The sequence below is a fragment of the Microtus ochrogaster genome, linkage group LG9, assembly GCF_000317375.1.
Source record: "Microtus ochrogaster isolate Prairie Vole_2 linkage group LG9, MicOch1.0, whole genome shotgun sequence".
NCBI lineage: Eukaryota > Metazoa > Chordata > Mammalia > Rodentia > Cricetidae > Microtus > Microtus ochrogaster.
Window position 1 is genome coordinate 12125481 of NC_022034.1, and position 14083 is coordinate 12139563.

The 14083-nt window shown below is 48.2% G+C and overlaps 1 protein-coding gene across 3 annotated transcripts in view; it reads right to left on the reverse strand.

Moving 5' to 3' along the window:
- Positions 1–444: 444 nt before the first annotated feature.
- Positions 445–14083, reverse strand: part of Arid1b (AT-rich interaction domain 1B) — a 357068-nt gene continuing 343429 nt past the window's right edge. For all 3 annotated transcript variants that reach the window (XM_005363408.2, XM_026787331.1, XM_013352342.2), the window contains 5 exons: positions 12852–13002; positions 10144–10240; positions 7785–8568; positions 5542–5672; positions 445–3553 (listed from right to left, as the gene is read on the reverse strand). In XM_005363408.2, the coding sequence (XP_005363465.1) occupies positions 1835–3553; positions 5542–5672; positions 7785–8568; positions 10144–10240; positions 12852–13002 (2882 nt within the window). In that variant the 3' untranslated portion in view covers positions 445–1834. The remainder of the gene's footprint in view (positions 3554–5541; positions 5673–7784; positions 8569–10143; positions 10241–12851; positions 13003–14083) is intronic.

Below are 14083 nucleotides of genomic sequence, written 5' to 3' on the forward strand. Positions count from 1 at the left end.
TTTTCAACATGGCACAATATAAATATTACACACGCTGGATAAACTAAGTGCAGAGTAACTTCGAGGCACACAGAATAAACATGGCAAGTGCGAGCTAGGATTAAAACAAAGACGTGGTGAAAGGCAGAAGGTTATGATTCCAGGCCAGTCAGCTTGGAGAGCCCCGCTGCAGGGGACTGGCAGCCACCACCCATATATGAGGGGAATGGGCACACCTCAATGTCACATTGTTAATTGCTTCAGAGAAGGCCTAATCTGCTAAACAATCTGAGAGATCACTGAGGCTCCCCACTCTCAAACAGGTAACCCCAAAAGTTCCTTCTGGCCTTCAGGCTTCACTACCAGGAGGAGGCTGCTACATATCCCCTATTTCCTGTAAATAACTTGGTTACTATGCAACCACGTTAGTCAAACTAGAACAGTATTCAAGAACACCCATCACAGTGCTTAACAAGATTTAATGTACATTTATTCTTAACATGTGGGACATATAAAGATTTATACTGAATAAATGATATTCATTAAGCCAGAGGAAAAGAGGAATTTACATCAAGTTTTTTTCATTTTTTCTTTTCTTAAACTACATTATCTTGAAATACAAATGTGGATTCCTGTCACAGAAAAATCACTGAAGTTGTGTTTCTTCCTTTTAGTTGTTTATTCTTTGTTTTTCTTTTCTTTTTTTCTTTTTTTCGTCTGTACTGGTATCCATTTTCTAAATCAATCCATAAGCAACCATCTCCACACCTTGATTCATGAAGCAAATTGGGAGCAGCTGCTCTCCCAACAGAGCATGACTTTATACATACAGAAACTTGTACATTACCCTCTTTTTTTGTTTGTTTTTGTTTTTTGTATTTTTTGTTTCTTTTTTTGTTTTTTGGAGATATGGTCCTAATGAAAAAATATATAAAATAAAAATAAAAAATATTTAAATCTACCATCACTTCGTAGTTACCACATCATGAAAAAGAAATGAAAACTTTGTACTAAAAAAAAAAGAAAAGAAAAAAAAATGAGGGTATGTTTAATGTACAACTTCTATATACATCACAGCCCACAGGCAGTAAAAAAAATATTTAAAAAACGATGAAAGGAATTGTGAAGAACTGTCACGTGGAGGCCGAACCGCAGCAGACATGGCGGTCGTGGTGAGGAAGCAGTTCCGCGGATGGCTGTCAGGGTGCAGCTTCACCCCTAACTGAAAGCGCCGTTTTTTTGCTCATAGCCTAATGTAACCACTTTCCTGTGGAGAAACCAGTATCACTCGTAGTTCTGACTGACTGCCACACTTCCTCGAGCCCCTATATCTATATCTCTAGAAGTTTCTATTGCACAGAGCTTTGGGGGACGGGGTGCAGTTTTGTTTTTATCATTCTATGAAGAATAAAATTCATAGGAAATCAATTCATGGATCAATTTTCCTTCCACCTTTTTGCCTCGGTGTGGTGAAATTTTCCTATCTTTTAGCTACTTTTGCTAAAAAAATTTTTTCTTTCAATTCACTTCCCCAAAACTGCAATACAACATTTAAAAAAAACATTAAAAAGGAAATTTTATGGAAAAGAAGTGACCTTTGAATGCACTGGACAGCAACTTTGGTTAAAAAAAAAAAGAAATAGAAAATCCCCAAAGGATTTACTTATACACACAGACAGCAAATATTAATTTTATAACTGTTCGAATTAATGATTTAATTCCCAATTGGTAAATAGTGATGGGGCAGAGAAGCAAGGACTCTTCCTTCATCCTACGCTGGATAAACGAGAACAGAAACAGCCAGTCCTATGTGACCCTCTATCTTCACTCACGCATGCGTGCCTGCTCACGTGTGTCATAACTGCCCAATCTGAAACAGTACATCACAGATGACAGACGCCACCAGAGAGTTCAGGACAGCCGATATTGAGATATCCAGCAACCGACCCTCGTGCAAAAGGAATTCTGAGCGGTTTTCGTCCACTCTGGCCATGGCCAGCAAAGCCTTGGCCGCCCTGCACATCATGTCTACGCTAGGGGGTTCCAGAGGTGGGGGCTGCATGTGCATGAGGCTGTGCTGGCTCTGCTGGTACTGCGCCATGGTCACCCCGTCCTCCAGGAAGCTTATCAAATTTCCGATGCTTCCTTTCTGCACAGCTATTGCCCTTGCTGCCAGTGTGTCCCCCTGGGCAAGGTTCGATAAAAGCGCCATGGACATTTCTCGACAGACTGGGTTTTTGCGATCCCCAACGTACCTAACTAATGTAGCATAAAATTTCTCCTGACGACTAAATGGAGGTGTGGCCAAGATGAGGTCCACGTTGTTGTCCTGGATACTGAGTTTACAGAGCGTCTCTAGCACAAGTCTCTGTGGTGACAGGACTGAGTTGGGCCCCACGGTGGGAAAGGGGTCCTGTGCCTCTGCTGACGGGCACACCATCCAGTGCAGCAAACCGTCCAGGATCGGCAAGCAGATGCTCTCCGTGTACGCAGACAAGTCTAGCTGCCCAGAAATGTTGGCCAACGTGACCAGTGTGTTATCCCGCAAGACCTCAAGGCAGTCCCACCACCACTCATCTTTGCTGCAGGCCACCCCCTTGTCCTCATCCTCCTCCTTCTCGTAGGTCTGTGGTGCCCTTTTTCTCTCTGGATGCTCGTGATGCAGCAGAATCAGCTTTCCCAGGATCAGCACCAAGCCTGGGTGTTTGGACATCTCTGCATCGTTGCCAGGCACGAAAGACAAGCTCCGCACAATGTTGGACACACAGATGCAGCGCTTGGCCAGGGAGTCCTGCCAGTGCGCGATGGTACACAGGGGCGTCTCGTCCCGGCTCCTGGGCTCGTCCTCCAGGAGCCTGATGTTCCGGTGGCTTTTGGCCTGCTGGATTCCAAAGGGAAACTTGTTGCTGTCGGTCTGGGGTCCTGGGTTGGCGTCTTCAGGCAGGGCCCCTGGCCGGGCAGACAAGACGTCATCGATGGTGGCTATGATGCTTTTCTCTGGCTGCTCTTCGGAATCACCTTTGCCTTCTGGCTCTTTCTTCCTCCCGGTGGAGCTCAGAGGCGGAGGCGGGCGCCTGCGAGGAGGGATCTCCATCTTGCTCTCAAAGTGAGTCTGGATGTGCTCTGTAGTGTCGCCGCCCCCCAGCTGCCAGTGCAGGAGCCCACTGTTGAACTCCTGCACGCGGCCCAGCTTGTTAGACCGGTCCACCACAAACAGGTTGCTCTTTTTGACAATCTTTATGGGCAGCTTGTCAAACTTACTGGCCTGCTTTGGCGTCTCCTTGGGGTCCACGGTGGCATCTGGAGCAGCAGGGGCAGCGCTGCTCGTCCCCTCCGACTCTGTCTTTCCACTGTCTTCCTCCTCCTCCTCATCCTCCTCCTCTTCGTCAGGACACTCAGCATCTTCTTCTTTCCCAGAATCGTCTCCTGAGGACTGGCTGTCGTCCTTCTTCCCCGTGTGGTGATCAAGTGCTTTATGGCTGGGGTCGCCCACTTCATATTCCATAAGAATTCCGAAAATGTCAATGAGACATTTTCGGAAGTACTCTACTAAAAGTTCCAGGAAGCCAGACAGCTGGAGAAGAGAGAGAGAACAGGCACAGGGTGAGGGGTGGGGTCATCAGCTCTGCCTGAAGGGGCAAGAGCAGGAGCCGAGGGCAGCTTTGGCCAGACTCTGGAGGGCACACCACACACCCGAAAGCTACCTTCCTAATGACGGACAAGTGTACGCAAGTGTGTCCCTCGTTCTCTGACAACCGGCACCGCCAGCACCGGCACCAGTTTTCCAGACCCATGGTTCCCACGTGGTGAGAATTGCCACCACTCTCCACAGATGGGCGAGCTCCCCCACTCTCCACGGCTTGCCAATTTAGGCACTGTGCATGTGAGGAGTGGGAGCAAGGATGTTATGGACTCTTGTACCCAGAGCGAATCTGTTTCCTCTTCTATTTATCTGGGAGTCATCTGCTGGGGGTTTTATGGTTATAATCTCAGGATTTTTATGGCTATTTTTGTCTCAGGTTTCATAGGTTGCCCTAACTTATGTTCTCTCTATACCTTTTGGAGGAGATAATTTGAGCAATGTAGTAGCTCATAAACAGTGAAAATTACAATCAAATCAATTCAGTCCCTGATAAGCGAATGAGACTGCTCCATAAGATGCAATTTTACATTTCAGTTATTGGCAAAGTTAGTGAGAGACAGGTGCCACTAGCAGAGAGGCCCGGTCTGTGGAAAGGTGAGCGAGCCCTCCTGCTCACACTGCTCGCGCCAACACGCAGCCCGTCATACTCAGGCTGCACACGGTATGCAAGGATGCTCCTGTATGACAGACACTATAGAAGCTGCCCACAGTTGCGCATCTCTGTTCCCTGGAAGGGGCTTGGGACTCTGTCCTGGGGTGAGGGGACACAAGCTGTACCAAACAGTCACTTTGGTGCTCCCAAAGGAATTCTCCCACGTGAAGCTTGGGTGGCCCCCTCCCTTTTACAAGTTTACCTCTTCCCTAGTAAAGGGCAAGTTAATCCAACACTTCCGGGTTTAAAAATGCACGACCAGCCAGAGTTCACCTGTCACAAGGTGAAGGTTCTAGAAAAGGCTAGACACATTATTTAAGTTTTTCTTAAAAACAAAACACCACCACCAGATAATGCAATGTTTGTGACACTTTAATTTATTCCACCAACTTAGAATCGTCTCTGGGCTGCACAGAAGACATGGTGAAAGAAACAGGGTGGTGGAGAGTTCTGGTCTTATTCAATATCAGGAAAGGAACGGGCAGCCCAGCAGCCTCGGGGGCTGAGCTGTTTACGCCCCAGAGAGCCGGCCTCTCAGTTTTACTGTCAGCACCTCTTAAAGGCCACAGCCCCAGGGACTGGACTCTTTCTCAGGGTTCTTGATCTGTCAATCACACTGCTACAAGCTACTCTGAACAAAGGGTTTCAGATAGGGTTAGGCAGCAAGATTTCGAACGACTGCTTCAGAACAGCCAGGAGAAAGGCAGAAGGGATGGGCAGGCAAGGCCATCAGTCCCTGATCATTTCTGTCATATGGTGGGGACACAGGGATCATCGAACTCTATTCTCTTACATAATAAGTCACCCATTTTCTAGGGGAAAACCCGTAGCATGGGGAGGTGGCACACATACAACCCTAGCACATGGAAGCAGAGCCCACTTCAAGATCACATAGGGCCAAGGCCAGGCCACGTGAGAGACTGCCTCAAACAAATGTGACAAATTCTTTACTGCTATCTCTCTCTTTCCCTCTCTCTTCTCTCTTCTCTCTCTCTCTCTCTCTCTCTCTCTCTCTCTCTCTCACACACACACACACACACACACACACACACACACACACACACACACACACACCCCATCGATGGAATTCTCATCCCAGACTAAATCCTCAGGCAACTCCATGTTGACAAATCTGCTTCATACTAACCACAGTGATTCAAAGTCTTGGACAGGCCCTGCTCATCAGCTGAGACACCAGCACAAGAACTGTGATCCACTAACTGTGTAACACGCTAACTTGCTGTGAGCTGCACTATGGCTGCCTCACCTGGGAGAGGTTGAAGGTGGCAACAGTACTGTCGTCGTAGAGGAGAATGTTGATGGTGTCCAAAGCCCAGGTGCTCTCGGCCAACAGACCCGACTTAAGGGACATCATCACACGCCATGCCTCGGGAGTGACTGTTAGGAGAAGAGGACATTGTGAACATTCGCCCTAGAGGAAGAGCAGAGCGTGGGCTGCAGCCCAGCTGCACACAAACGCTCACAGTCAGCCACGGCTGCCACCTGACTAGCTGAAGATGCTAACCCTGTGGGTACTTTGTTCTTTCACATTGGGGGTTAAACAGAAGCCTTAAGAGCTTCTAGCTGTGGGAGGACCCGGCCAGCGTGGTCGTTGTCATCTCGGGTGTTCAGTAGGGGGCACCAGGTTTGCACAGTGGAACCCCAGCAGAGCTGTCTCCTTTTGCCTCCTTCACTCAAAAGGACCTCAAGGTGGCATCTTGAGACTGGCAAGTTTGTGGAATTAGAGGAAAATGTAAGCCCCAGACAGTGTAGCCTTAGACAGAGGTCTGGGTTTCCAGCACTGCTTCTCTCACGTCCATGCCCCTTCATCAGAACATGCTGTGGCCGCAACCAGGCACCCTGATGGTCCGTTTTCAGGGTGTGGCTGAGCCAAGGACAGGGAGGCAGGAAGCCCGCATTTCTTTTGTTCCTACTCCTGCCATCAGAAGTGAGCAAATGACGACGCTGTCAGGTTTGCTGAGAGAGTGGGGCCACACTGGGGGCTCCCCATGCCCTGAGTCTGCAGTGGGAGCTCTTCAGGAGTTCTGCGGGGGCCTTGGATGTGACCCCGAGGTTGAGAGGGAGCCTGGTGTACCCCCTCACCACAAGTGAGTGGTGCCATGTGCAGTGCACGTGATGGGGGGGGGCTGTATTTAGGTGTGTCCAAAGACATCATTGCTGTGATTTTGTTTTACAAGCTTTTTAAGATTTTTGTCTTAAAACATGACTTTTGTCATACAAAGAATCAGACTTTAGAAACTAAGGAACATAAATTTCCCTAAGCTGAAGGCAAGCACTGATAGAAACTGAGCTAAGAGGTGAAAAACAAAACAAAACAGAAATAGATACTGGGCTGGAGAGATGGCTCAGCAGTCAAGAGCACTTATTCTTGGAGAGGAGCAGGGTTGGGGTTCCAGCAGCCAAATGGCAGCTAACAACCATCTGGAACGCCAGTCCTGGGGATTTAACACCCTCTTCTGGCTTCCTTGGGTAATGTATACATATAGTGCAGATACACATGTAGGCAAAAATCACATAAAATAAAAATAATTACATCCTTTAAAAAGTAGCTATATGTATCTATTTAAACACACAACACACACAAACATAAATATCTATTTCATTTTAAATTCTCTATAAAATTGGGCTCAGTATCTATGCTCCAGCATCTCCCCTACAGATCCATATATAAAAGATGCTGTTTTTCTCACTGTGTACCTACTTATCTCCAACAACTGACAGCATCTTTACTATCTATTCAATTTTCTCATCACTGCAAATGATCTGAAGTCAAGGTGATTCCAAAATCTCTGAAAAAGTTTTTTTCTTATACAACCAAGAGCTATTATTTCCTATGCTGTGTTAAAGAACTTCAAAATAACTGCAGAGGAAGATGTGCTTACTCCAGATACTCCAGACCACTAATTAGTATTCCCTTCGTCTCACAGAGGACGGGCGAGAGCATTAGTATTCAGCCGAGGCCAACTCCTCGGCCTGTATCTGCCAGCGTGGTGTGGACTGCCGTAGCTCCATCACCATGGCAGAGAGCACCACATATCACATCTACCCATCTATACACCATGGCCAGGCTTCCGCCCTTCCCCAGAGCAGCTCGGCTTACACTCTCACCAGAGTGGCTTGCCTTCAACTCCCTCAGCCTCACAGTGGGCCTCTTAAGCATTCGCTGCAGCAATTAAGTGGCTTGGTTAGGGCTAAATCTGAAGCCAACGCACAGCACGTGACTACTCAGGAGTCCTGAGTCTCTCCTTGAAGCGCCTGTCTCTCACACACGCAACCTTTGCACCTAGAAGTATCTTTATTTCAATGCAGGCTCTTCTCTGGCCTGTTTCTTATTCAGATGAGTAGGCTAATCAACGCTCCCATAAGTAAATATCCTGATAATTCATATTATTAAGAATCTCATCCAATTGAATGGATGGAAATGACATCTAAATTGAAGTTCCAGATTGAAAAGACAACCCATTTTCAGAACACCCCTTCCAAACTCACCAATGTCTTTTGAGGTGATCTTTCGTCTTTGTTTCAGGACTGGCTGTGACGCTTCCACAGAGCCAGGGGGGAAGGTAATCTCCCTTCTGATTGGTGGTGGCTGAGGGGGTGGCCCAGCGACCTGCGATGTGGGGACTGTGGGCATGACCTTCTGCATTTTCATGGTGGGCAGGAAGGGAGACTTGCTTGGAGACATGCGGCTCTCCAGGGAGCGCTGGAAGGAGGCGGGGCTGGGCGCCCTGGAGATGTGGTTTGGCAGCGATGGTGGTGTCTGGTATGATGACTGAGGCGGGCGTGTGATGGGCTGCATGGAGGCCGACGATGACATGTAAGGCTGGCGCTGGCTGACGTGGGAAGGCCACTGGCTCTCATGGTTGATCCTCTGATCTGGTACCATCATATCATCCGTTCGGTTCATGCCCGGGTAAGGTGGCGCCTGCGCAGGGCCACCTGGACCTTGCCTGTTCTGGTAGGGATAAGGCATATCGTTGCGTGCTGCCCACACGTTCTGCTGCGGCCCCTCGCTGGAGGCTGACTGCATGGGGCCACCCATCATCTGAGGTGGGATTCCATGTGGCTGCATCTGGCCTGGGCCCTGCATCCTCTCTCTGTTGTAGGGGTAGGGATACTGTCCCTGGATGGGTCTCCTGTCCGGGCCAGAGTAAGAGCTTCCGTACTGGTTGTACACCTCCTGCTGCTGGCTGCCATACTGCATGTTGTACATGTCCCCTTCATGGCGCTTGGCTGGAGGCCCATACATGCCATCCATATGGCGTTTGTAATTCTGAAATTCATATACAGACAAAACATACTGATGTACTCTTAGAGGTATAATCATACACACTCAATTATGCAAAATAGTTATTACTGGGTAGATGGTTCATTTCCAAGCGAATATGGGACGCTCTTACACACTGACAAGCACTGGCAATTTAGGCTTGGATTTCAGTATCACTACACACTCTGAGGAGGGCTTCTCAAGTTTGCTTCCATGGATATGAAACTTTGTTAGACAAAAACAAGGACGCCTCTCCTTGGGCTGCAGCACAGGGACAGCACAGCATGGGTGACCACCACAGCAGCACATGTGCACAGACAGAACTGAGATGCTCTGCCTTACAGGAGCAGGTGGGAGATCCCAAGGTCGCCCTGGGAGGCTCTGGACCAAGGGGACCCTCAACAGGTGGCAATACATCCATGCAGACACAGCTCCTCAGGCCGGTCTGTCTACTGTCTAGGTCCAGTTCTCCAAGAAACCCATCCTGGTCCCTCCACACAATTCCTTCCCCTCATCTCTTACCAGCACCCATCATGTGGGTGGGACTTCCTGGTGGGAAGCGGAGATGCTGAGGGTGAACCATGCTGTTTCACTTCACTTCAAACTGCTTACATTAAGCTGATTCAACAACTATAAGGTATGCTCCGGAAGTAAATGAGTATTTCAAAATGACTTTGGTATTGAAAAATTCTAAGACAATTTCTGTGTGTGTGTGTGTTCTCTTTTTGCCAGAGATTCCAGGTCAAAAAGGTAGCTCAGCAACAACTGGATGCAGTGTCTGAGGTCACATTTGAAGCTCCATCCTCAAGGTCACTGTGACTTTTGTATGACTCAGCTGGGAGCCAGCATGAACTACCCTATTACTCAAAATATGTCATTAGTTATTATTTTAAAGAAAAATTTTAGTGAGTGCACGTCAGGGGGGCAACAGGCCCCACAGTCGCTAGAGTAGGGCCCACCAAAATAGGTGATGTCGGTATCACGGGCACACACAGCCCATTGCTCGTATCTAAGAGTCAGCTCTTAGGCTTGGTCTACAACAGTCTGGGCTGTTTTAAGTATGGCACATTTCTGTCCTACAGTGGATTGACTAGCAGACAGTTGTCCCTGGGTATTTACAGAGACTGGTCCCGGGACCCCGCGGGCCACATTCAGACATTCAAGTCCCTTGGAGACAAAGGCTCAAGCTTTCTCTGCCATCTAAACACACTCTGTTGTTTGAGTTATTTCTAGAGGACTCGGATCACAGTGCAGCGCAAGTGAATGCTATCTCAATAGCTGTGCCTACTCATTCAGAGAACCAGGATGAAGGAAATGCATGCACACGCTCTGCACACTTGTCTTTTGACCTGTGGTTGGCTCAGCTCATGGATCTGGAACATGGAGTGACCACAGACACGTGCCCAGCATGTGTTACTTATCCCAGCACATTACATATCAAGAGCTGTCTTCAGTTTTCTGAGTACTTCCTAGACAACCCTCTCAGAATACTGGGTAGAGCGCACAGCTGCTGTTGGCCCTCCCCAAATCTTCCTAAGAAAGACAAAGGGAAAACAGGCCCACACCCTCTGCTCCACTCACCGGCTGCTGTGGGTACAGGCCAGGCTGGTGTCCTCCATACGTCGGCTGTCCTGTGGGAGGACCTTGGCCTGGATACTGCTGCCCGTAAGCCTCATGCCTAGATCAAGGTATTCAAAGAAAACTTAGTTTACATGGAACTTGCGGCAAACAAAGACATGAACAGCCCATTTCCAGACGCTCTACCCAATGGCTCTGCCTTCTCCCCACACGCACTACTTCCAACACAGCAGGATGCCACAGCTGTAGCCCAGTTTCTTTCAGGGATGGTAACACCCATCTTAGGAGAGGAGCCAAACTCCCAGCTCAGGCTGTTGCTAATAGGTGTCAGAGGAATACCGGTCGGACAGGCAGGACCTTGTATGTACTTGTCCTGGCTGTGGCCTCTTCCTTTGAGGTGGAAGCACCACCCACTCACTGGCAAGTGCTGCATGGTGTTGTCATGGGAGTCAGAAGAAGGAACTAACTAGAGTTCAGAGACAGCATTTCTAGAAGTATAAGAATATGGACGATGCTACTTCCTCTCCCTTCTCACGGAGGACAGACATGCTTCGGTTTTTAAAGCTAGATTCTGTGAGTGAGTCCCCAGATGCTAACCCTGGCAGAGGAGTGGTCAAAATTCCAAGTTCTTAATGACAAAGGGTATGGAAAAGGATACTAGTAGCGTCCGAAACTCCTATCAAATCGTCACTCAGAAATAGACAGTTTTCCTTTGCAACTGTTCTCTCATTCAGAAATTGTAAGTGCCATGAAGCTAACATTCTCAGGGGTAACAGAGCTGGAGCTGTGGCAACAAACTGGCTTAATTTAGAAAGACTGGATCTTGTTGGAGGGGAGAGTAACTGAACTGGATATATTATTAATCTGATCAAGAAACGAAAATAGATAGGGGAAGACTCTAGAAAGGAGGATAGAGAAAAGAACTATAACAGACAAGAATAAAACTTAAGATGGGCAGGTAACACTTTTTCAGAAATTGCCAACAATGAGGTCAGGCTCTGAGGTGGACTAGTCAAAGCCAGCCTCTGCAGCAGAAGGAGAACAAGCTAACTGGTATTCTCTGGGAGTGTCTGTCCTTGTACAACTATCTAATCTCACTGGGGAAAACCAGCAGCTCTTACTTGATCCTAGACCCCAGCTGATCCCTTATCCCATGTCCTAGTGATCCACACTGTGATCCACGGCTAACTGTGACCCCCCCATTCCATGCACTAGGCATCTGTGATGGCTCACGGATTGATGTCATCACACATGGTCAGGGTATGAACACTGAAAACCACCATGTGTGGGACAATGGTGTTATACCCTGTAAAGTTTTGTCAGTTGTACTGGTTTAATAAAATGCTGATTGGCCGGTAGCCAGGCAAGAAGTATAGGCGGGGCGACCAGAACAGGAGAATTCTGGGAAGAGGAAAGGCTGAGTCTTCAGTCATCACCCAGACCAAGAGGAAGCAAGATGAGAATGCCTCACTGATAAAAGGTACCAAGCCACATGGCTAACACAAGAATTATGGGCTAATTTAAGATGTAAGAATTAGTTAATAAGAAAGCCTGAGCTAATGGGCCAACCAGTTTATAATTAATGTAAGCCTGTGTATTTCTTTGGGACAAATGGCCGCGGGACCAGGTGGGACAGAAATCTCTGTCAACAACCATGTCACCTGGTTCCCAGTGGCGCTGTACTTTAAGAGCCAGGCTCTGGGAAGACCCCGGGGAGACCTGACTAGGCATAACAGTTATTTTCACACCCACTCCTTGTCCCGAGCCCCTCTCCAGACATCACCTCTCTTGGCTCTAACAGGTGTGCTGGTGAGGGCCTGAGTGTAGTCATGTGACCCTGGGCAGACACCAGCCATATCCGGATCATGGAGGAAGGGACTCAAATCCTCCTTGTCCTTTACCAGCACATGGCAGTCGCAGAGAGGACAAGGCCCGCTCCTCTCGTGTGCTTCACAGATCCCAAGTACACGCCACAGGCTGAAGGCCTGCCTGGAGCATGTCTCACTAGGGAAGAATACACCAGTACAAGCGAGAGAAGCCTTTGGTGTCACAACCGGGGCACAGGAATCTCTTCATGAAGGAAGCCCGTCGCTGTCACCACTGAAGGATGATGCTTCTGATGGCCTTCCTATGAGATCCACTGTCTTCCTACCTAAGTACAATCGGTATAACAGTGATCCTGTGGCTCGGCCTGCCATGTGGATATCAAAATGGATTCAAGGAGAGACTCTTGTGTCCCTGAGATGTCTGTTAAGAGTAAAATCCACTCTTGGTCCAGAACTCGGAAAGCCTGAGAGCCAAGTGCAATATCCTAGGTATCCCAGGGAGTGATGGGGAGGAGAGCAGGGTACTGAAAAGCCCGGGGAGCTGGCAGAATTTATAGGCACATCTAGGCAGTCTCACTGTGGTAACAGCCGCCTCGGGGGATGCTGGTCCTGGGTCGGAGGGTGCGGTGTGTCGTGGCTCCTGAGTTCTGGGGGAAGAGTGGCCTGCCAGTCACGCCAGGACACCAGAATCTGAGGTCTGCTGCCGACACCTGCTCATAAATAACAGCTCCTGACTGTCCAAGACCAAGTTCTTCAGGGTCTGGCTGAGGTCACCCCTGTAAGTTGCCACTAGACATGGATACTGTGCTGCCACTAGGGCTCAGAAGTGTGCATCCGAGGAAAGCAGTTTTTGGTAAATTGTCTCATCTCACCAAAAGCACTCACCTTCGGTCATAACCGGCTCCATAGGGAAACTGCTGCCGCTGCCCCATGCCCAGGTTGGACATGGCACCTGAGGGACTCTGGTTGTACACGTCCTGCATGCTGCTGTTGGGCATCTGTCCTTGTGTCATGAAGGGCTCACTACTTCCAGGCACTGTGGTTTTTCAAAAAAAAAAAAAAAAAAAACCAAAAAAACAAAAAAACCAAAAAAAAAAAAAAAAAAACCAAAAAAACAAAAAAACCAAAAAAACAAAGGCAGAGGATTAAGCAATTTCTAAGACTCATAGGACTTACACACCCCCTTCTAGAAATTTCTATGATCCCTATATGTTGTATGACACACCACAATCCTAATGAAAGGATATGAAGTCTTCCCAAGGAGGCGGAATCCTGAGATGGCATCAAAGACACCTGCATCCCAGGTGCTTGCTTTGCATGAGCCTCTGATCTTGACCTGGGCAGGCCCAGAAACAGGCTGGGCTGTGGCTCCATGGTTATGGTATGTTCCACAGCAAGAAGCACTCAGAGATGTAGTGATATTTACAATTGGCTGTGCATTCACCCTTTAAATCTGGGGCTCAAGGCTGACTATGGAGCCTTTCTGACTCTCTCCTACTGGTCCTATCATCGAAAGACAGACATCCTGAAGGGTAGACAGAGATCAGCCCACAACAGGACGTTGGCTTTGGTCCCATAACCATAAGAGACTAAGGAATAAATTCTGCCAACAACTTGAAGAACCTGAAGGGGACCTGGAACTCAGAAGTCCTGGCCGACACCTTGGTTCTGTGTGAGACTGAGAGCAGAGGCCAAACCTACTCCTGACCCCCGAGCGTCTATAATCCTGCTCTCGCAGGTGTGGTCTGTGTCGCCTACTATGCAGTGATGCAGAAGCTACTAATGCTTATGTTGACTACTGTCTGTAGAACAAGGTGATACCAGCTCATGAAGGGACTGTAAACAAGACATATAACATGTATTTAAAGCAGTTCCCACTTCTATAAGGAAAAGCCAGAAACCCTTGCCATAAACATGCATTCACAAGAGCTCAAGGGGCTGGAGACATGGCTCACTGGCTATAGCCCTTGCTGGACCAGAGTTCAGTTCCCAGTATCTACAGTGCCTGGTGTTTCACTATGGCCTGTAACTCTATGGAGATCTGAGGCTCCCTTCTGGCCTTTGGAAGCACTTACATTAGTTTGAACATATATACATATTTATATTTAAAAAAAAAA